Below are 22,263 nucleotides of genomic sequence, written 5' to 3'. Positions count from 1 at the left end.
AGCAAGGTATGTTATGCTAGGTGATCCACGAAAGAGATAGAGAAAGGAAGAGTCAAAATAGTCTAGCAAGTTGTTTTATGCTAGTTCCTCTCATCCTGCAAAACGAGAAGGAAGAGTCATGTAGTATAGAAAGTTGTGTTATTCTAGTCAGCTCATCCCGCAAAAGGAAAAGGAAGAGTCGAATAGTCTTGCAAATTGTGTTATGCTAGTCAACTCATCTGCAAAAAAGGTTCCAAGCAAAGGTTTCTTATCACAAGGGGACTAATTTGTGTAAATTGAAAGAAAATGTTTTTCCAAGTGAATCTTTCTTATCACAAGGCAAGCAACTACAAAGGTGTTACTGGGACACCACAATATGAATAACCAAACAAAGTATTGCATGTAAGGAAATCTTGCAAAACAAATTGAATAAGGATAACCAAGCAAAGAATTGTATGCAAGGAAATCTGCCACATGAATTGAAAAAGGATAACTAAGAAAAGTATTGTATGCAAGGAAATCTGCCACATGCATTGAAAAAAGGATAACCAAGCAAAACATTGTATGCAAGGAAGTCTGCAACATAAATTTAAAAAGGATAACTAAGAAAATTATTATATGCAAGGAAATTTGCAACATAAATTGAAAAAGGATAACCAAGCAAAGAATTGTATATAAGGAAATATGCAACATGAATTCAAAAGGATAACCAAGAAAATCATTGTACGCAAGAAAATTTGCAACATGAATTGAACACAAGCAACAAGGAGGTTGCATGTATGCCCCCCACCCCGCTTTAGATGTCAACATAGCCTATGTTTATGTCTAAAGAAGGTATAAATGAGAGACAAGGATACATACCTTCAACACCAAGGAGATATCCTTTAAGAAACAATGTACATTAGTTCCAGGATAAAGAGGCATAACTCTTGTAAATCAAGGAAGAAATAGTTGTTAAAGAATATCTTGCAACAAGTGTAGAGGGATCCTTTTGAGGGGTACATAGTGAAAGGAGGAAGAGATCTTTGCCTTAAGATTTCTACCCCCCAAAATAGATATCTTTAAGAAATATAACATCTTTTGAAAGGGAGAGGAAACTAAGCATGCACACTTTTCCCATTGCTAAAAAAAGTGGGTTCTTAGTGACGAATTAAACACTATCATTAAGGAGGGATTAATCATTAATGGTGAACCACTTCAAGTAAGGAATAGATCCTAACTAAGGGACACACATGTCTACACATGGAGAACAATTCTATGAAAGAAAGGACATCAAGTTATGAAAGATGCAACTCAATATTGAAGGAAAAGGAATTCCCTGAAAAAGAGAGAGAGAGAGAGAGAATTGAAACATTATTATTGTTCCCCAAGCATGGAAACAAGAATAAGAAAGATTAGGAAAGATCAAGACGCATACTTATAAAATAATGAAAAGATCCTCATTAGGAATACTTTTTATAATAAGAGGAAGAATATCCTCAACAAGTATATGCATCTCCACAATCTAGAAGAGGTCATTATAAAAGGCACAACCCTACAAAGGGAAAGAATGAATGAATGATTGAACAAACACACTATTCTCGCCCCCCAATGTAGATACAAGAACAAGGCTATTATGTTGCTACCCGAGTATGATTGCAAATGAAATTGTATCACCATGAATGAAAAAAGAGCCCCCAATAGGTAAGCTACTAAGATCACATAGTGTGAAGAAAAATAATAGGCAAAGGGATTGCTAATGCACTATTTTCAAGTTTATATCAAGAAAAAGCATTAGATTTGGTGCAATATGAATACAAGCTCTTTCACATAAATCTTGGACATGATGGAGTCCTTGAATTTTCCTACCTTTTTGTCATTAGCATTTGGTCTTGTTAATTCTTTATTAACCCTAAAACCCTAAACCTTAGGTCTTTACAAAATGACTAAGACAAAACCTTGTGTGCAAGTCTTAAGCTTTATGTTCTATTCGGTCAGTGACTTGTTTAACTGATAACCTATTTTGAGTTGTTGAGTAAAGGGTCTTTATGTCATTTGTTGTTATTGACCCCAACCCCTAGGAACTTATCTTCGTACTTATCTCTTATTTGCCTTGAGCCTATCGTGCTTAATTATCTCTAATCTTGATTAGAGTCAGATCGAACGGTTGGTGTTTTTACGTGGCCTCTTCAACATCAATTAGTCAAAGACCTCCACCTTCATGAGAGCCGCCTGATTAGATTTGGGGCCTGCAAAGCATTTTACCTTTTGGCCAACATTGAATCAATCTAATGGATTACAATGTTGCATCATTCTAGGAGCACATCACATACTTGCTTCTTGTTCTCAACTTTGGTTTACACCCATTGAATAAATCCATCAAAGTTTCTAATTGAGGCAAACATGATCCTTTAGTTCATCAAAATCCCTAAAGCGATTTCTAAACACCCTCTATTTGTAATCAATTTGGAGCCCATACGCAAGAGAAAACAAGTTTCAAACAACACAAGTTAGTGAGATTATATCCATAAGTTACAAGTTTAGGTATGTGCATAGGTCTTTGGTTCGCACTCCCATCAAACACCTCCACACTCAAGAAAGTTAGGCAAGACAATGCACTAGTGGATTTTGAAAATAGTCAACCTCTTGATTTGTTTAGTTGTTATTCAGCTTTCCAGGCTCTACCTGTGTGACTCTACTTTAGCTTTATGCGTGCTGTGACTCTACTTTAGCTTTATGCGTGCTGCCCATATGACTCTGAAGGTGACCTTGTGTCCCCCTATATTTTCTTGTGGATATCTCTATTATATTTTTGAATCGATATATACAACAATATACATAAAAAATAAAAATATAACACTTATACACTAATATATTCATCACTAAATACTTTTATATTAATTTTTCATATTTATGATAACTTTATTTCAATACAACTATATCATTCTAGAATGATTTTTTAAGTAATTAACTTACATATTTATACAACTAGTTTATTTTCCCTTACAAACTGCCGGTCTGCAATTTTCACCATTAAAGTTAGAAACAAGGTCTCTTGCAAGGAAACAAACCAAACGAAAAATCTTGCTCATTTAAAACCAAAACCTCAGAAAAATCTCTGCACCAAAGTTACAAACATCAATGCAAATTTACACAAATACAATAAGCATATCTGTAATCACATATACCAACATATGGGTTTCCATGGGAGGAAGTTCAATGTCATTATCAACAACGCAACTACTTTACTTTCTTCCAAATTAGCAAAACTCATACGCCATCAGACAAATTATTATGTTTCATGTGCTGAAACCTTATCAGCAGATAATAATAATGGATAAAGACAAGAATTAGAATCCATGAAGTTTCTCAGAGATTCTTATAGCCTCACCAGATTCTTAAAGAATTGTGGCAGTGCTGGATCCGTAGAGGAAGGTAAGAATGCCCATGCCCACATAATCAAAGTAGGATTTCAGCAGCACTTCTTCTTGCAAAACAATATACTTCATATGTACATAAAATGCCGGAAGATGGAGTTTGCCCGCCAAATGTTTGACAAAATGTCTCAACGAGATGTAGTCACCTGGACTTCGTTAATCACAGGATATACTCACAATGGACATCATGAAGAAGCTTTGCAGCATTTTGAGCAAATGCAGAGCGAAGGCGTATTACCTAATAAGTTTACTTTCGCTAGCGTTTTAAAAGCTTGTGCGGGGTTAACGGACTTGGAACGGGGCAAAGAGATTCAGGATCAGATTAGGAAGATGGAAATTGAGGTTGATGTTGCTGTGGAGAATGCGCTTATTGATTTGCATGCAAAATGTGGTAACATTGAAGATGCGCGGCAAATATATGACAAAATGTTTAATCCAGATAAGTTTTCTTGGAATGCCATGATTGCAGGGTATTTTGGGAATGGGCGTCTCGAAGAGGCTAAGAAGCTTTTTTATGAGATTCCAGAAAAAGATGTCGTGTCATGGAATGCAATGATTGCGGGATATGCACAGAATGGGATGAATGAAAAGGCGTTGCAATTTGTATTTCCCATGCGGAGTGCAGGTATTAGGATGGATCAATACAGTTTATGCATAACAATTGGAGTCTGTTCTGCAATGGGAGATTTGGGAAAGGGAAAGCAAGTTCATGGTCATGTTTTCAGAACTGGGTTTGATTTGAACGGTGTTGTTGGTAATGCTCTTGTTAACATGTATTCCAAATGCAGGAGTGTAGATGCTGCACGCCTTGTGTTTGACAGAATGACAAACTTTAGATTTGGATTGCCAACCAGGATGGCTGTTGGATTTTTTCGTGGTGAAGCATCAAAAACTCACTCGGGTGAATCCATTGCGAATACTGTCTCATGGAACGCTATGATCTCTGGATATGCACAGGATGATCAGGGTGAGGAGGCTGTGAAGCTCTTTCGGAGAATGCTTAGAGAAGGGGTTAAGGTAGACTTATTCCCTTATGCGAGCACGTTAAAGGCTTGTGCAAGCATTGCAATTCTGGAACAGGGGAAGCAAGTGCATCCACACATTATAAAAAGTGGAAATGAGATGGCTGCCTTTGTAGGGAGTTCTCTTGTTGACATGTATGCAAAATGTGGAAGTATAGATGATGCTCGTAAAGCATTTGATAAACAGTCCAAAAATGATGTTGTATTGTGGACTACTATCATTACAGGGTATGCACAGCATGGATTAGGGCATCAGGCTATCGAATTGTTTCAACAAATGCTGCAGGCAGGTATCAAGCCAAATGCCATAAGCTTTTTAGGAATTCTCTTTGCTTGTAGCCACTGTGGTCTCATCGATGAAGGGCATCACTATTTTGATTCAATGAGCCAAGAAAATGGCCTCATTCCAGAAATAGAGCACTATGTTTGCATGGTTGATCTTCTTGGTCGTTCTGGGCGCCTGGATGAGGCAGAGGAATTTATCAAAAAAATGCCAGTGAAACCAAATGGAGCTATTTGGGGTGCTTTGCTTGGTGCTTGTAGAATGCATGGAAATATAGAAATGGGAAGACGGGCAGCAGAATGTCTTCTTGACTTCAGATCACAGGATACAGGGTTGTATATTCTACTGTCAAACCTATATTCCACTGCAGGAAGATGGGCTGATGCAGCCAAAGTTAGGAAAATGATGGAATATAGAAACTTAAAGAAAAAACCTGGGTACAGCTGGATTGAGGTCAGAGATAAGGTTCATTTGTTTACTGTTGGAGATAGATCACATCCACAAACAGAAGAGATTTACACTTTCTTGGAGAAATTGTCCATGGAAATGAAACAAGTAGGATATGTTCCTGACAAAAACTTTGTGCTGCACGATGTAGAGGAAGAGCAGAAGGAGTTTCTTCTTGGCCACCATAGTGAAAAGCTAGCAATTGGTTTTGGACTCATCAGCACACCTTCAGGATCAACATTACGAATTACAAAAAACCTGCGCGTATGTGGTGATTGCCACATTGCTATAAAATTCATCTCTAAGCTAGTTTGCCGAGAAATAGTTCTCAGGGATAACCGTCGTTTTCATCATTTTAAGGATGGAAAATGTTCCTGTGGAGATTATTGGTGATGCTGGGCGTCGAGTAACAGTTGTAAGATTTCAATTGGCTAAGAGAGGAAGGAGTGACATGACATTGATTTTTGTGATTGTGTCAACTGCCAACTGGTAAAGGATGTTATATTGGAAATGTACAATGAAGAGTTTAATGTCCTCAGTAGAGAGAGTATGGTCTGTTCTGTGAAGAGTAATGGACAAATGACTTTTATGGATGCGGATCATAATCAACAGCTTAGAAAGCTTACATCAAAAGCTTTCTGAACAGATGGAAACAGATATAGAATTTGTCTTAACATTCAATCATCCGTCTTTGTAAGGTTGAGGGTAAATCCCAAAGTTTACTAATCAGGCTGTGGAGTCATCTTATATCTTTGTACACATCTCTTCCCCGATATGATTTGTTTGATTTCTTGAGAGAAATTTTCGAAAGGTGTGGATGCTTGTTATTATGATTCTAATATATCAGCTAATGCTTGACTTTTGGTGAATACATCATTTATGTCAAGGTGTCTTTATTCCAGAAAATGCATGTAATATAAAACATCTTTCTTTACTATAAACTGATAGCAGAATTGAATATTCATTGAAGATTGATGAATATGATTAAGGCCCAATTTTTCTCAAGACTCTTGTGGTGGCGTTTTGGTGGCTATTTTGTTATCTTGGTTTAGACTATTAGATGCTTTTTATTGTGTTAGTCTATACTTCAAAAACACTTGCAACAGGATATCGAATTAATTACTGTGATCCATGATTAAAAAAAAGAAATTTGCAAAGGTTGATATGATTAGCATTATACTTGATTAGATGGCTAGATCATAGAACTTAAGTGTTAAGCTTACAGAATTTATATGCGCCAAATTTTTTGTTTAGTTTTACCTGAATGATATGTGATGACAATGTGCTTCAGCTATTTTACCCTCGATGTTTTGATGGGGTATTGAGTATGCAAATCATAGATGCAATCAAGCAGGGAAATAAGAAGTTGTGCTTTAGTGCCAGAACCACACGATTTTCTTATCTCTTTATGAGAAAGAAAACCTGGGTATGTTCAACATCCCCAATCACTTGCACCTCCAAACCTAACCTGGGTATTAGCTGGGCCATGTTTTAACCCGGTTACTGTACTCAGTACTGAGAGCAGTATGATTATTTTTGTGTGAAAATCTGTGCTTGAGCATTGTAAGTGTAATTGTTCTCACTGTTCTTTCCTTATCTTCCTTTTTTCTGAAAACTCTGGAAAGATATCACAAGCCATACACTTGGTAAATTTTAGAGACTAATTGATGCCCTTGTGATATTTTTTGGTGCCCATTCTGTTATCTCGGTTTAAGTCATTACAAGCTTTTATTGTGTCAGTCTATATATACTTTAAAAACACTTGCAACATGATATCGAATTAATTACTCTGATCCATGGTTAAAACAATGAAATTTGCAAGGTTGATATGATTAGCATAATACTTGATTAGATAGCTAGATCATAGTTAAGTGTTAAGCTTACAGAATCTCTGTGCGCCAAATTGTTTGTTTGATTTTACCATGTTTGTATGTAAGTAAATGATATGTTTTTATTTAAATTTTTTTAATAAAGAATGAAAATATAATCATCGGAATGCTGTTTTGATTACAATAAATCTGTTTAATTCATTTTTCCTTAAATATTGTTAAGAATAATATTAATCTGCTAGAACAACACATAAGCTGGTGAAAGCCTCCCAAACTCTCTCCTCTTCTCCCATCACAAGCACTCCTTTCTCCACTTCTCCTTCAAAATCCTCACATATGCGTACCCATTTACCTGAAAGGTTATTGTGGAACCAAGAACGTCGGGTGAAGAAAGCTGTCCACATCCATTTACCCTCCTCTATTGGACAATCGGACTCGCCAATATAACTTTCTGGGTAATGCAAGTGCAACCGCAATACAGTTTCTGGAGATTCACAATTCCCAACAAAACATAGAAGAATGCAGCCAGCAATAGAGGGCCATTTGAGGGATGCGCCAGAGTTTGTTTTCTGGTTAGCAAAGGAGTCAACGATAGAGAGATTGGGAAAGGAGTTTACAAATGTGGCTGCATCAGGGACCACCCGCGTGCATACTATCATATGTTCTTTAGGACATTTCTGCAAGTCCTTTGCACATCAACACATTAGGGAATGCACAATCAATGAAAATAATTAGAATTCTATAAACTATTATTACCTTCATGCTTTGAATGCAATCTTCAACACCTGATCTACTGAGTGATGTGAGATGCACTCTCTTAAAATCTTTCCATGTGCTCCAAACCTTCTATACCTGCATCCTCCCACATCGTCTCTGCTCTTAGGATCTCTAATGCTCTGCAACGTTCCTAACCTTGTATTTTCTTAACTACATAGCAGCCTTCAAGTTCAAATGCACATAGAGAATCTAATTGTGCGAAATTGTGAAGACCTTGTATTTTCTTAACTACATAGCAGCCTTCAAGTTCAAATGCACATAGAGAATCTAATTGTGCGAAATTGTGAAGCACAGCCAACTTGGGGCACCCTCTCAAAGCTATTTTATAGAGTGTATTTGGTAGGATTTCTATATCCATTAGATGGCTATTATACAAAAGTGAGAGCTCCTCGAGAGAAGAGTCTTCAGAGATGGAGATCTTGGACACTTCGGTTGACTTCAGATATATCTCCTTCAGATGAGTAAACCCTGCCTTGAGGTCCAACTCGTCGATTGGGCAATCATCTATCATCAACGTTCGAAGATTAATTAGTTACCCAACTGATTTTGGTAAGGATTTCACTCCTAACAACCTAAACTTAAAGTCCTTAAGAGATTAAGGCGCCCCATTGACTCGGGTAAACATTCCAGCTTCCGACAGTTACAAATATGAAGAAAAGTCAAGGAAGACAAATCTCCAATAGATTTCGACAGGTTTGTCAACAATATACTTGTAATCGATATGCTTTGCAACTTACTCAGTTGACCAATGTTCATTGGTAGCTCCCTTAACCTCTCTGTATGACAACATAGCTCTGTCAAGGAGGCCTGATTTGTAATGTGACGAGGCAACTCTTCCAATTGCGAGAAACCAAAGATATTCAAAGATTCTAGCCTTCCCATGTTTTCTAGAATGTCTGAATCTATGGTGAGTTCGCAATAGCACCGGAAAAAGAGGTCTTGCAGGAGTGTGAGCTCCTTAAAAGATGCTGCAACCTCTTCATTTTATTGCAATTGGACAACTCAAGATGCCTCAGGTTTCTCAAATCACCAAAACTGCTAGGTAGTGATGATAGCTCCGAAACATCCAACTTTAGGTACTCCAGTGATTGAAGAAGACAAAATTCTTTCGGCAGACTCCTCACCTTGTTCTTATTGTTCACAACTATCTTTTTGAAAGAAAGCCTAAGTGCGAAATAACGCTTCCAAATGCTAAATCTAACAGGTGAGATGATGCAGAAATTTCTTACAAACTTTTAAACAATTGCAAATTAGATAAACACATATAAAATCAAATTACATAAATAAAACCACAACACCAGATATATGTGGGAAAACCCTTTCGAGAAAAAACCCATATTCCAAAAGCCAGACTCAATTGTATTATCAACAACAAAATAGTTACAATACAATGCATAGAGCCAATACTCTTCAGGGATATTTAAAACAGAGATTTCGAGAATAATTCCAGCAGCATAACAACGTCTTCAACCTATCGTTCTCATAAAAAACAACTAAGGCATCAACATATTAATAGAGCTCAACACAGAGGCATGTGCTCATGATTTCCAAAACCATCTTCAAAGCACAAGAGGTAAGTTGTGTCACAAGAAACATCTTCCTAATCCAATGACATGTTGCACATGGGTAATTGCACAAAGATGGGGGACCAAAAAGGGGTCTTAAGATGCCACTATTTAATTTTTTCTGAAATCAACAAGGTCTGAACTTCGACGACAATTTGAAGATAGGTACACTCAAAATTTGAAGATGCAACAAGAACAAAAGTTGAAGTGCTCTAAATCTACTTTCTAAACTAGTAATTTGTTTTGAAAACATAGGAGATTGAGGGTTTTAACTTTTAAAAAGGGGCACTACATTTAATGGTCCTGTTTTTTCAGAAAAAAAAATAACATAGCACAAAATATGGTGCCCCTAAAACGTCAACTTTTTTTTAGAATTTTGCAAATTGCTTCGATGAGAAAGTAGCTAACACATTGAATTTTATGCTAGTTTTTTTGGCTAATTTGAATATTTGACGAATTTCCGAAGTGGACACGTTCTAAAAAGCATAAATTTGAGCATGCTCCCCCAAAAATTTGTGAAATAAAAAATCAGATTTTTTTTTTTTTTTTTAAAAATTGTGTAGAATGGAGTCTAGTTTCTAAAAATGTAATTTGTTTCAAAACTTAATAAACGAGTAAAAATCTATGGCCAAAATATGACATGTTGGTTTTTGACAAAAATCAGACACACTAACAAAAGAAATTATGGATGAAGACCTTAACATTATCAAAATTTGAAAATAATTATATGGCTGGATAGCTAAGACAGAGCTTGATGATTCTGTGGTGTTTTTTTTATTGCATTGAAACAAGTGCAAACTTGACCGAGAGCATGAACAAAAAAGTTTAAAAAATTTCAATATTTGTGAGAAAACACATCTCAAGCTTGAGAAGGGTGTACAAGCCTTTGGGTTGGATGCCCAAGGCAAATCCAATCTTTTGTCTTGGTGTTTCCCAAGGCAACACATTTGGCACATGCCAAATGGAAAAAAATTGAAAATACATTTGGCGCACACCAAATGTATTTCTTAGCATTTTTTTCATCTTAGAAGGCACCAAGTGCTCTCTCTCCAATATATACATAAAATATAACATTTAAGTATAAGTATACTTAAATGTTATATTTTATGTATATATTGTCAGGATGTTTGAGAGTGGTTCTAGATCTCTAGAAGATATAATGTATATTCTAGTTTTTAGAGTATTCATATAAATTTCAGACAGTCAAATTTCAGTAATCAACATGCTCATATCAGCATTATCTCCCTGGTCTCTTCCTTGCATTCGCCCTCTCTCTCTTAGGTCTCTCCCTCTCTACTTCCTTCCCTCTTAGGTAACTCTCCCTCTCTTTCCCATCTCCCTCGCCCACTGTCTCTCTTTGGTCTATCCCTCTCTTTCTGTCTTTCACTTGGGGTCTCTCTTTCTCTCCCTCTCTCAAGTATCTCTATCTCTCACTCTCTCCCCCTCTCTTAAGTGTCTCTCTCTCCCATTATCTCCCTCTCCCTCCCCCTCCCTTGCTCTTACTCTCTCAAGTCTCTCTTTATTTTCCTTTATCTCTCTTTCTCTCCCTCTCGCTCCCTTTCTCTTTCTCTCAAGTCTCTTTCCCTCTCTCTCAATTCTCTCTCCCTATCACTATTCTTCCTCCCCCCTCCTATATCTCCCTATCTCTATTCTTCCTCCCACTCCTTTTCTCTTTTTCTCACTCTATCTATCTCCCTATCTCTATTCTTCCTCCCTCCCCTCCTATATCTCCCTATCTCTATTCTTCCTCCCTCTCCTCCTATATCTCCCTCTCTATCTCTATTCTTCATTTCTCTCTCCCTCCCTCCCTTTCTTCTTCTCTCTCTCTCTCTCTCTCTATCTCTCTCTCTCTCTCTCTCTCCCTCTTTCCCTCTCTCCCTTTCTCTTTCCCTCTTTCCTTCGCAAGTCTCTCCCTCCCACTCCCTTTATCTTTTTCTCACTCTCTCTATCTCCCTATCTCCATTCTTCCTCGCTCATCCCCCATCTCGTTCTTCTCTCTCTCTCTCTCTCTCTCTCTCTCTCCCTCTCTCTCTCTCTCTCTCTCTCTCTCTCCTCTCTCTCTCTCTCTTTCTCAGGTCTCTCTCTCTCTCTCTCTCTCTCTCTCTCTCTCTCTCTCTCTCTCTCTCTCTCTCTCTCTCTCTCTCTCTCTTTCTCAGCTCTCTCTCTCTCTCTCTCTCTCTCTCTCTCTCTCTCTCTCTCTCTCTCCCTCTCTCTCTCCCTTTCTCTTTCCCTCTTTCCTTCTCAAGTCTCTCCCTTCCACTCCCTTTCTCTTTTTCTCACTCTCTCTATCTCCCTATCTCTATTCTTCCTTCCTCCCCTCTTATATCTCCCTATCTCTATTATTCCTCTCTCTCTCTCTCTCTCTCTCTCTCTCTCTCTCTCTCTCCCACCTATATCTCTCTATCTCTATTTTTCCTCCCTCTCCTCCTATATCTCACTCTCTATCTCTATTCTTCCCCCCCCCCTCTCTCTCTCTCTCTCTCTCTCTCTCTCTCTCTCTCTCTCTCTCTCTCTCTAATGCACACACACCTTAATATTTTTGGTGAATGTTAAAAAGTTGATAGAGCCAATTTGGCGTGCGCCAAATTTGGCACATGTCAAATGGATTGCACGTGAAAAACAGTAAACTAAGATATTGGACCCATGATTCTGGCCCACATTACCTAGTTCTGTCTGTGCTTTTTGTCTGATCACAACAAGGAAACACTTTTTTCATGGTGTTGACTTATTATAGAAGAATATTCAACATATTCCATCACAATTTCACCACCTTTTTGCTGGTTGGACATCATAGACGACAAACATTTGAAGTTTTTAGAGGGATTTTTGTTATTTGAGATTTTTTTTTTTTTTTTAAAAACTAAAATGTTTATTATGATTTTTTTTGTTGCTATTTCATAATATACAATTTAACTACATCAATAAGAGAAAAATCTAAGCAGTGCATATGTGAATAAGACCACCTTATCACATCTTTCCACTTAGATCATAACTTCAACAATTTTAGCATTCATAACTTAATTTCATATGTTGCTATTGGTTTATGCAATTGTTTTATACAATCTTTGTGTAGGTATATTTAGAAATCACCACCATGCCGAGGAAAAGAGAACAAAAGCCAACATGGGAAAAGCGTGAAGCTAAGAATGCAAAGACAAGAGAAAATATAAGGCAAATTCGTCAATCAAGGAAATTGAACGCCATAGAAGAAGACATGCCAATTGAAGAGGAACATAAGAGAGATATGGTATTGGCAAAACAAAGAGAACGAATGCAAAACCTTTGTGCAAAGAGAAAATCGATGTCCGAGGTTGATAGCACACCATCTCTCACATCTCTCTTAGGACCCAATTAGAAAATCGATGTCTGAGGTTTGATAGCAACATGATATTTATGTTTTATAAAAAAATGTGAATCTTAATTTTCTCTCTTCAATGGCAATTTTAAAGATTAGATTTAAGAAAATAACAAGGCAATAGTTGAGGATCTCGCATCTATATAAGCATGCTTCCCATTTGTTATAGAAATATACAAGTATTCATCTTATAAGGTTTATGAGTGCTCACAAGTGGTAATTGATGGAGGGTTTAAACCACCTCTTTACCATTATGAATAAGGGTGGCTTAAGTGATGTAATCATTATTGTCACGTGAATTAAAAAATTTAGTGTTCTTTAAAATTTTGTATGTATGTTCTATTTTATTATTATTGTGGTTCTAGACAATCTTTAAGTTGTTTATTTACATGTCTATATGTCTTCATAGTTGAATTCAATATTGGATCTTAGTAATCTTGTGTAAACTTTGAATAAAATCTCCTTTAAAAATGTTATTAAATTAAAACCACAACCATCAAATAAAATGATATTCTTAATTTTATTTTTTTTAATTGTACTTTTCTATAATTTTCTATAAATAATAAAAATCCACTTTTAATAATTTCTGAATAAAAAAATTAATTATAAAATATTATTATATTATATTATTTAAATATAATTTATATATATAATGAAAGAGAACCATAAGTTACTAAAGAATGTTGTTTTCGTTCCAATGAATCTATTTAATTCACATGTCTATCAATATTATTGACAATATTCTTAATTTGCTAGGACAACACATAAACCGGTGAAAGCCTCCCAAACGCTCTCCTCTTCTCCCATCACAACTACTCCTTTCTCCACTTCTCCTACACCACGACCATCTTCACATATGTGCACCCGTGGTTGTGTCTCACCTGAAATGCCCTTATGGAACCATGAATGTTTCGTTAACAGAGCTGTCCATACCCATTTACCCTCCTCCAACACCATCACATCAGAGTGCCCCATAATTGTTTTATCCGCATTTTCAGTACTGTATGCCGGCCGTAACGAGGTTATTTGAGATTAACAATTCACAACAAAACATAGAAGAATACAGCGAGCAGCGGAGGGCCATTTGAGAAATGGGTCGGACTTCAGTTTTTGGTTAGCGAAGGAGTCAACCACAGAGAGATTGGGAAAGGAGTTTACAAACGAGTTTACAATTGTGGCCGCATCAGGGACTGCTCGCGTGCACACTATTATTTCTTCCTTTGGCCATTTCTGCAAGTCCTTCGCACATCAACACGTTAGCAATAATGCACAATTAGTTGAAAATAAATAGAATCTTATATGTCTATAAACTATTATTACCTGCATGCTATGAATGAAACCTTCGAAACTTGATCTGTTGATTGCTTGGAGTTCCACTTTTCTCAATCTTTCCATTGCTCTGCAATGTTCCAAACCTGGTATTTTCTTTACTCTGTAGCAGCCTTTGATGATGAAACTTTCGAGAGAACCTAATTGTGCAAAACTAGGAAGCACATCCAAATTGGGGCACCTCATCAAACTTATGTGCTGGAGTGTATTTGGTAGGACTTCTATTTCCTTTAGATGTCCATTATCCCAAAATCTGAGCCACTCGAGAGGAGAGTCTTCAGAGATGGAGATCTTGGACACTTCAGTTGACTTAAGGTATATCTCCTTCAAACATGTAAACAACCCTGCCCCAAGATCCAATTCACCGGTTGGGCAACGCATTATCTCCAACTTTTGAAGATTAATTAGTTGCCCTAATGACTTTGGTAAGGATTTCACTCCTACAAAATCCATTCTTAAATTCCTTAAGAGATCAAGGCGCCCCAGAGACTCAGGTAGACATTCCAGCTTGTGACAATAAGAAATATGAAGATAAGTCAAGGAAGACAAATCTCCAATAGACGTCGGCAGGCTTGTCATCAATTCACTTCTTATATCCATTCTTCGCAACTTGCTCAGTTGACCGATGTTCACTGGTATCTCCTTTAACTTCTTTGAATAACAACATAGCTCTGTCAAGGAGGGTTGATTTGTAATGTGACGAGGCAACTCTTCCAATTGATTGCTACCATCGATAATGAAATACACTAGCCTTGTCATGTTTTCCAGAATGTCTGACTCTAAGGTGAGTTCATAACAGCACTGTAAGAAGAGGTGTTGTAGGAGTGTGAGCTCTTTAAACGAGACTGGCAACCTCCTCAATTTCTGGCAATTGAAAAAAGCAAGATGCCTTAGGTTTTTTAGATCACCAAAACTGCTGGGTAATGATGATAGCTCTGAACCATCCAACTCCAGGTGCTCCAGCGATTGAAGAAGACAAAATTCTTCCGGCAGCTTCCTTATCTTATTCCTACTAATGATTATCTTTTTCAAATGTTCAAGACATCCTATTGACTTTGGAAGTACTTGAAAGTTTGGGCAGTCTCTGATAAACAGCTCTCTTAACTGCACAGGAGCCTGCGAAAAATTCACAATGAAATCGACTGAATCTGCACAATAATAAAAATATGGAAGTAGCTTATTCAATCAAGATACTTACATTGCTGTCAGTTTCCCATAGTTTTTCTAAGTGATGTTCCCCATTCCAAGTTTCGCTGAGTTCTAAAACCCTCAAATTTTTAAGTGAACTCAATGACTGAAGATTTCTCTGCTCAATGTCCTGCCAGCGAAGCCATACCAGCTCTCGTGATAGTTCACCGATTACTTGATTATGATGATTTCGTCTAACGTGCAAAAATTTTAATCCAAGCGAAGAGGGTTCCAGGCTATAATTTACTCCACTTGCCTTAACTATAAGCTTTCCATCCTCAGAACATCGAAGAAACCCCTCATTCTCGCTTGGGGTTTCAACCGCTGTGGCTATTATTCCTCGAATTGCAATTCTCTTTTAAATACAAACAAAAATGAAGTCAAATAGCTATGGAAACAAGAATCAAACAAATACAATTAGACAAAGAAAAGCACTAATCTTACCTGTACTTCATTACCAACATTAATAATTTGTTGGGGAGACCACAGGCGGTAGGGTGACTGATGATTTGCGATTTCTCTTCCCAAATCGTGTAAGTGGTCATGCATTCTTATACGGTCATCATTGAGTTCAACAAGACACTTATTTAAGAGTTGTTCCCAACTATGCTGACCATTCCATCCCAATCCGTCCCAAGCTGTAATAGCTGAACTTACTTCCTCTCCAATAAAGAAACAGGCAACATCTAAGAATATCTGCTTCTCGTTATCTAGCGCATCATAACTGATTTTTAATCTCTCTTTGATATCTTTGGGTAAAATTCTAGAGACCTTGTGCAATTGAATTTCCCAATAATCTTTCTTGGAGATACCATATAGTTGTGCTCCAAAAACTTTTAGAGACAATGGTAATCCATGGCAAACATCTAGGAAATTTTCAACTAGATCTTCAAGTTCTTGGTGCGGAGAGGGCTGCAAGAAAGCATGCCAACAAAAGAGCTGCTTGGCATGAGGTCGATCCAATTCTTTCATTCTATAGATGGATGAAATGTCCCAACAACGAAAGACTTCTAATTCTCTTGAAGTGACTACAATCAAGCTACCCAATCCAAGACTATCCTTCTTAGGCACTAGAGCATTCAATTGATCTACACTATCCACATCATCTAGAATGATAAGCACCCGAATATCGCAAACGGCTAGCAAGAATCCCCTTCCCTTCTTCTACATTGTCAATTGATTCTCCTGAGATACCAAGATCCTCTAGAAGCTTTTTCTGTTTCTTATGCAATTTACTTTTAGAAGCAGCATCCCTAACATCTAATAAAAAACTAGACTTGCCCACAGTTCTATATTTATCATTATATAACTGTTTGGCAAGAGTGGTCTTGCCAGAACCACCCATGCCCCATATTCCTACAATTTGGACATTGTTATGGCTCTCTGTGGATTGAAGAGTTGTCCTTTCAAAGTCTATGACAGTTTCATCTAGACCAATTGGATGGTTGGCAACCACAAACGACACTTTTTTTATTACTTTCAAAACAGAACGAACAATGTTCTTCATCAGGATCCCCTCATCACTAAGCATATACAACAGCAGCAAAACAAAATAGACCAAACATCACTTAAGATGACATGTGTAACGAAAAATAAGAAACAAATAAACATGCAACCAATCAGGAAGGAATTGATAAGAAGAGGATAAGTGCTAGAGAGAAGAGTGCTTGGTACTCACACAACATTATGAACAAAACCGACATTATATGAAACACTGTTGAGCACATTCTTCCACTCCTCAAGCTTTTCCTTGGTGTATCTACCCTTTTTCATATGCCGGGAAAACGCCTCAGCAAAAACTCCTTTTGCATATCTGACATCATCAGGCTGAACATGATAGAAAACAGGAACGATTTGAGTGCCCGTTTTTAGCATGTATGAAAGCTCTGCCAAACACCATGAGGATTGTGCATAATTCTCAGAAAATATAGCTATATGCAGCGAAGCAGTGTGCATTGCCTCTTCTATTTCTCTGGGCAAAAAATCCCAAATTCAAGCTCTTCATTATCAAGAAAAACCCTCAATCCCATGCCCGTGAGGGGCTTATAGAGAGTGGCTGCGAGTGTTTGTTTGACATCTGGGCCACGATGATTAATAAACACATCGTAGGGCAGTTTTCTGTGTGGCATTGGAGTGGATCTACCAGAAATAGATGTAGATGGTATAACCTGGTCAAAAGCATGTGGTTCAGATGGAGATGGTGCGATCTCTTGAAAAGAATTAGAATGGTTTCGAGTAGAACAGAGAGAGAGAAAGGGAGAACAGCAATCAAAACAGGGTTCCCAGTGAGGGTGTAGTAGAAGTGGAGGAAGATACAACAATTTCATCAAATGGATTTGTATGTTCATTCTGCTCATTAATATGACTAGAAGTAGAGGTAGATGCCATGGAAATGGATTTAAGCTTTTACAGAAAGATAAACTAGAATGGAAGAGGGTTGTGATTGTTGAGCAGGTGAAGGGCCTGGTATTTGTAAGAGGAGAGCTGTGCAAGTTGCAACCACCAATTTGAGTGGCAGTCATAGTCAGGATGTAATTTAGGAAAACAAGGGGCAGAGCAGGGCAGGTGCAGTGCAAAAGACAATCATGTTGTGACAAATGTTGAGTGGTCAGGCATGTGAAACATCCAATCCGATGTTGAGTTGAAACATCCAATGGTAGCTTATATCATGACTCAGGTATCTTATGAAAATAATGATTTGTTTTGGTGTACAATTTAACATCATAGAACAATGGTTTTGTATAAAATTTCATGACATCCACATGGCAGATAAGCCCCGCATGAGATGGCTGTGTCTATTCTGGTTTCAAAACGGACCTTTCGTACAGTGTGTTAGCGACAGGTTAGTCAATCGTAGCCATTAATTGCAAAATTGACGGTGTAAAACGCGTGACTAACACGCGTGTTAGTCAATCCGTACTATCGTTTTGGAGCCAGAATAAACGCGTCCGCATGAGATCCGCTTCCACAAGATGAAAATTGGAGTTGTTGGATTCAATTATTTTACAATTTCTGCATATTATTATATATACTTCATATCCATTCAATATTTATAACATGTGAAGTGACAAATTGTTTTCATAAATTCATAGTTGGTCACAAGATACATTCAGGGTGTCTAGATGAATTCAATGGCATCATAAATTTGAAACAATATTCTAATATCACTCCAGCTTAATGTTCATTCAATATTAAATCAATTTTTTAAAAAGCAGGATTCTTATTTAAATTATTCAAATTACATTATGGTTTGTTAAACATGTATTATTAAAGAATTTTAAATTATAGTTTTTATATAATTGTATTCATGATAATTATTCTATATTTCTTTCTAATACTTTCTAATAAAATTGTTAAGTTTCAATTTGACATTGTTTAATCTATTTTTGTCATGTTGAATAGATATAAAATCTTCCATAAGAAAAATTAAAAAATTAAAAACTGCATTAAATGTATTACATGTATTATTTAAAATTATTTCTTTTTGTTATTGTTTAAATTATATTAATAAATGGGATGGTATCATCCCTTACATCATATTTTTAGAAATCTGAATATTTTTTCTTTTCTTTTTGTATTGTAGAAAACTTGAACTAAGCACCATCTAGATGTCTACAACATGGACTTTCCAATTAAACCAAATTCTCTTTAGCAAAAAATTGAATCTTGGTGTGTCCAACCAATTAAACAACACTCCAATTGACCTAATTACTTATTATAGAGGAATACTCAAGGATGATGTATCATGACATATCATAATAGATTTCATAACAAGATTGAAGATGTGATAAATAAATAGTCAAACTTAAATGATAAAAATGAAATGGAGTTTAGTAAAAATTGAACTCATCAAATCATTATAATACTCATTTTTATTTTTCTTCTAAATGCACTCATTAATAAATCATCATGTTTATATGCTTGTATGAAGAAATTAATCTAATTTTTCTCATGTAAGCACACGTCTCTATATTCAATTCTTGCAACAATTATTGGTACATTAATGAGTATGAACTAATGTATCAACAATTGATTATTCATTAAAAATTGTCTCTAGTCATTGCTGAACTCTCTATGAAGCTATGCACCCCAAAGGATTGTAATTTTTTAAAAGATTAGCGATGGTTGTCTTGTAGCCATTTCAAAAACATTCCATTGAAGGTGGTGTATACTCATATTTTGCCTAGTTGGTCTCCCACTCCTCAACCAAATTGCAAATGGAAATGTAGATTTAATTCTAAGTTCTGGAATAAGTTGAGTGCCCAAGTTTGGAAATCTACAACTGATTTCAATACTCAAGTGTTGGTGTGGAAGATAATGCATTGCAAACTACATGTTGGGGATAGGTTGAAATGTGTTATTGTTCAACTAGCTAATTGCTCATTTTGCCAAGGTACTGAAAGTATGGAATTGTTTATGTGCTAAAAAATAGTGGTTTGTTTTGTTCAAGAAATTTTCTTCAACTTTTTATCATGATCTAAATTGGAAAGAAGCCATATTGGGTTTTGGAATGCATAACAACTTCATTACTAATTCTATTAGACAAATATTTCTTAAGCATATTTGATATAATAGATGTAATGTTGTGTTTTTTAGCAATTATCACAAGGAAATTGATAGTATAAGGCTTTACTCTAACATACGCCTTCAGGCCGCTTTTCTTTTTTCCTAGTCCCATAAGCTTTGCAAGAAGAATACTAAGATTATTGATGTGTCTTTGTTACTAGTAGCACTATTTTAAGTAGATATGTATATTTTCATTGCTATTATAACAACGCTATTGTACTCTTGTAATCCAATTTGTTACTGAAGTATTTTATTCTTTCTTTTCTGACAACATACGTGTTGCCTTCTCTATGTAATTTTTTGCTTAGTTTCAATAAAAAAAAGTTGTAGATAACTAAAATTGTCCAAACCTTACCAAACTTCACCTTTTACCTAAGTAAATCGTGACAATTGGAGTCTGTTTTGCACTGGGAGATTTAGGAAAGGTAAAGCAAGTGCATGGTCATGTTTTCATATCTGGGTTTGATTTAAATGGTGTTGTTGGTAATGCTCTTGTTAACATGTATTCCAAATGCAGGAGGGTAGATGTTGCACACCATGTGTTTGACAGAATGACAAACTTCATATTTGGATTGCCAACTGGGATGGCTGTTGGATTTGTTCAGGTGAATCCATAGCTAATATTGTCTCATGGAATGCTATGATCTCTGGATATGCACAGAATGATCAGGGCGAGGAGGCTGTGAATCTCTTTCGAAGAATGCTTAGAGAAGGGGTTAAGGTAGACTTATTCCCCTATGCGAGCACCTTAAAGGCTTGTGCAAGCATTGCAATTCTGGAACAGGAGAAGCAAGTGCATCCACACATTGCCAAAGTGGAAATGAGATGGCTGCCTAAGTTGGGAGTTATCTTGTTGACATGTATGCAAAATGTGGAAGTATAGATGATGCTTGTAAACCATTTGACAAACAATCCAAAAATGATGTTGTATTGTGGACTACTATCATTACACGGTATGCACAACATGGATTAGGGTATCAGGCTATCGAATTGTTTGAGCAAATGCTCCACGCAGGTATCAAGACAAATGCCATAAGCTTTGTAGGAATTCTCTTTTCTTGTAGCCAGTGTGGTCTCATCGATGAAGGGCATCACTATTTTGATTCAGTGAGCCAAGAACATGGCCTCATTCCAGAAATAGAGCACTATGTTTGCATGGTTGATCTTCTTGGTCGTTCTGGGCACCTGGATGAGGCAGAGGAATTTATCAAAAAAATGCCAGTGAAACCAAATGGAGCTATTTGGGGTGCTTTTCTTGGTGCTTGCAGAATCCATGGAAATATAGAAATGGGAAGACGGGCAGCAGAATGTCTTCTTGACTTAAGATCACAAGATACAGGGTCGTATATTCTGATGTCAAACATATATTCCACTGCAGGAAGCGATGAGCCTAAATAATGGCTCTATTTTGATAGATTTTTGTTATAATACTCCTGCCTAGGTCTTATGATTAGATGACATTTGGATCAGAATTCTCTCCTAAGTTGATACCTTTTAAGTGTTTCTGAAGCTGATTTGACTTATACTTAAGGTTGTCATATAATGGTTTTTAAATGATTTATCTATGCAAATATCTAAAATCAATCTTAAGTATGGTTTAAATTATATCCTGTTAGCATTAGTATATACACATATTTGTTGTGCGCATTAATATCATGATGCATGGTCGCCAAAGGAGAATGAAAGACTAAGTGGCGGTTTAAAGAAGTGCCAGGTATATAGCCGCAATACAAACCCAATCAAAAGAAACCAGTAATAAGGGAGATCAAAGCCACTTGACCGGTTCTTCAACAGAATGATTTATGAAACATTTATAACTGTTCTTAGTGGAGCTTAGATCTAGGAAGCATGTCATGCTATATTTTCTCAGTCGCAGGATAGATGTTGTTCAGTTTTTCTACGTTGTCTTCTTCTTCTTTTTTGTTTAATGAATCTTGTTCGCCTATTTCGTAGAAATGTGGTCGATCAGTTAGGAATCTGTTATAAGCTTCCTTATAAATAAAGGGGTCTCTCTCTCTTTTCAGGGTAGAAGGGAACGACCATTATATTTGTAATACTCAGACTTCCGGTATTTTATGTATTTTCACAGTCAAAATGGAATAAAGAGATCTATGTGATTTTAAAAGATAAACAATTGTAATTTGAAAGTTCTGGATATGCTCACTCAAGGGGGCCCACTTGGTGAGTAATCCTTTGTGTTTTTCAATTAGATTTCATTCTTCAGTAGTAGTTGTTTCTGCAATTGTCTGTTCCTGCAGCCACTGGAAACAGTTCTTGTGTCTGTTCCTGCAGCCACAGCAGCGGAGTAGTTCCTATCCGCTTGCCAAAACATTATCATTTAGTAGTAATTGTTTGAGTGATTTCCAGTTGTGAATTTGGATTAAGTATTAGTTCATTAAGATTTTGCATGTTTACTTTAAAGAATTTCCTTTCCTGCAGTAATATAGAATGGTTGTGATATGAACTTGGTGCACATACCGTGCTGGCCCATTTTAAGTTTACGTCCC

General features: G+C 36.6%; 3 protein-coding genes across 4 annotated transcripts; 2 read left to right on the top strand and 1 right to left on the bottom strand.

The window, feature by feature from the left end:
* The first annotated feature begins 3,317 nt into the window (after positions 1-3,317).
* On the top strand, positions 3,318-5,540 carry LOC131033597 (pentatricopeptide repeat-containing protein At2g22070). Its single transcript, XM_057964833.2, has one exon. It carries the CDS (start codon positions 3,318-3,320, stop codon positions 5,538-5,540), a length of 2,223 nt encoding a protein of 740 aa, XP_057820816.2.
* A 7,817-nt stretch (positions 5,541-13,357) lies between these two features.
* LOC131033555 (disease resistance protein RPV1) lies at positions 13,358-17,828 on the bottom strand. Of its 2 annotated transcripts, XM_059221821.1 has the most exons (5): positions 16,869-17,828; positions 15,635-16,713; positions 15,201-15,545; positions 13,994-15,118; positions 13,358-13,912 (listed from the first exon to the last, which is right to left on the bottom strand). In XM_059221821.1, the coding sequence occupies exons 2-5, from the start codon at positions 16,160-16,162 to the stop codon at positions 13,706-13,708; spliced, it is 2,205 nt and encodes a 734-aa protein (XP_059077804.1). In that variant the 5' UTR covers positions 16,163-16,713; positions 16,869-17,828; the 3' UTR covers positions 13,358-13,705. The 2 variants fall into 2 exon arrangements, with proteins under 2 accessions (XP_059077804.1, XP_059077805.1); XM_059221822.1 differs by having other exon boundaries at positions 13,358-13,903; positions 15,635-17,824.
* LOC131033554 (pentatricopeptide repeat-containing protein At1g06140, mitochondrial-like) lies at positions 17,552-21,154 on the top strand. The gene is made up of 4 exons (XM_057964784.2): positions 17,552-17,676; positions 20,274-20,361; positions 20,418-20,616; positions 20,772-21,154. Exons 1-4 carry the CDS (start codon positions 17,552-17,554, stop codon positions 21,152-21,154), a joined length of 795 nt encoding a protein of 264 aa, XP_057820767.1.
* Positions 21,155-22,263: the final 1,109 nt, after the last annotated feature.

Source organism: Cryptomeria japonica, chromosome 5 (assembly GCF_030272615.1).
Source record: "Cryptomeria japonica chromosome 5, Sugi_1.0, whole genome shotgun sequence".
Classification (NCBI taxonomy): domain Eukaryota; kingdom Viridiplantae; phylum Streptophyta; class Pinopsida; order Cupressales; family Cupressaceae; genus Cryptomeria; species Cryptomeria japonica.
The sequence above is the reverse complement of the archived record's forward strand: the minus strand, read 5'-3'. Positions and strand labels throughout refer to the sequence as shown.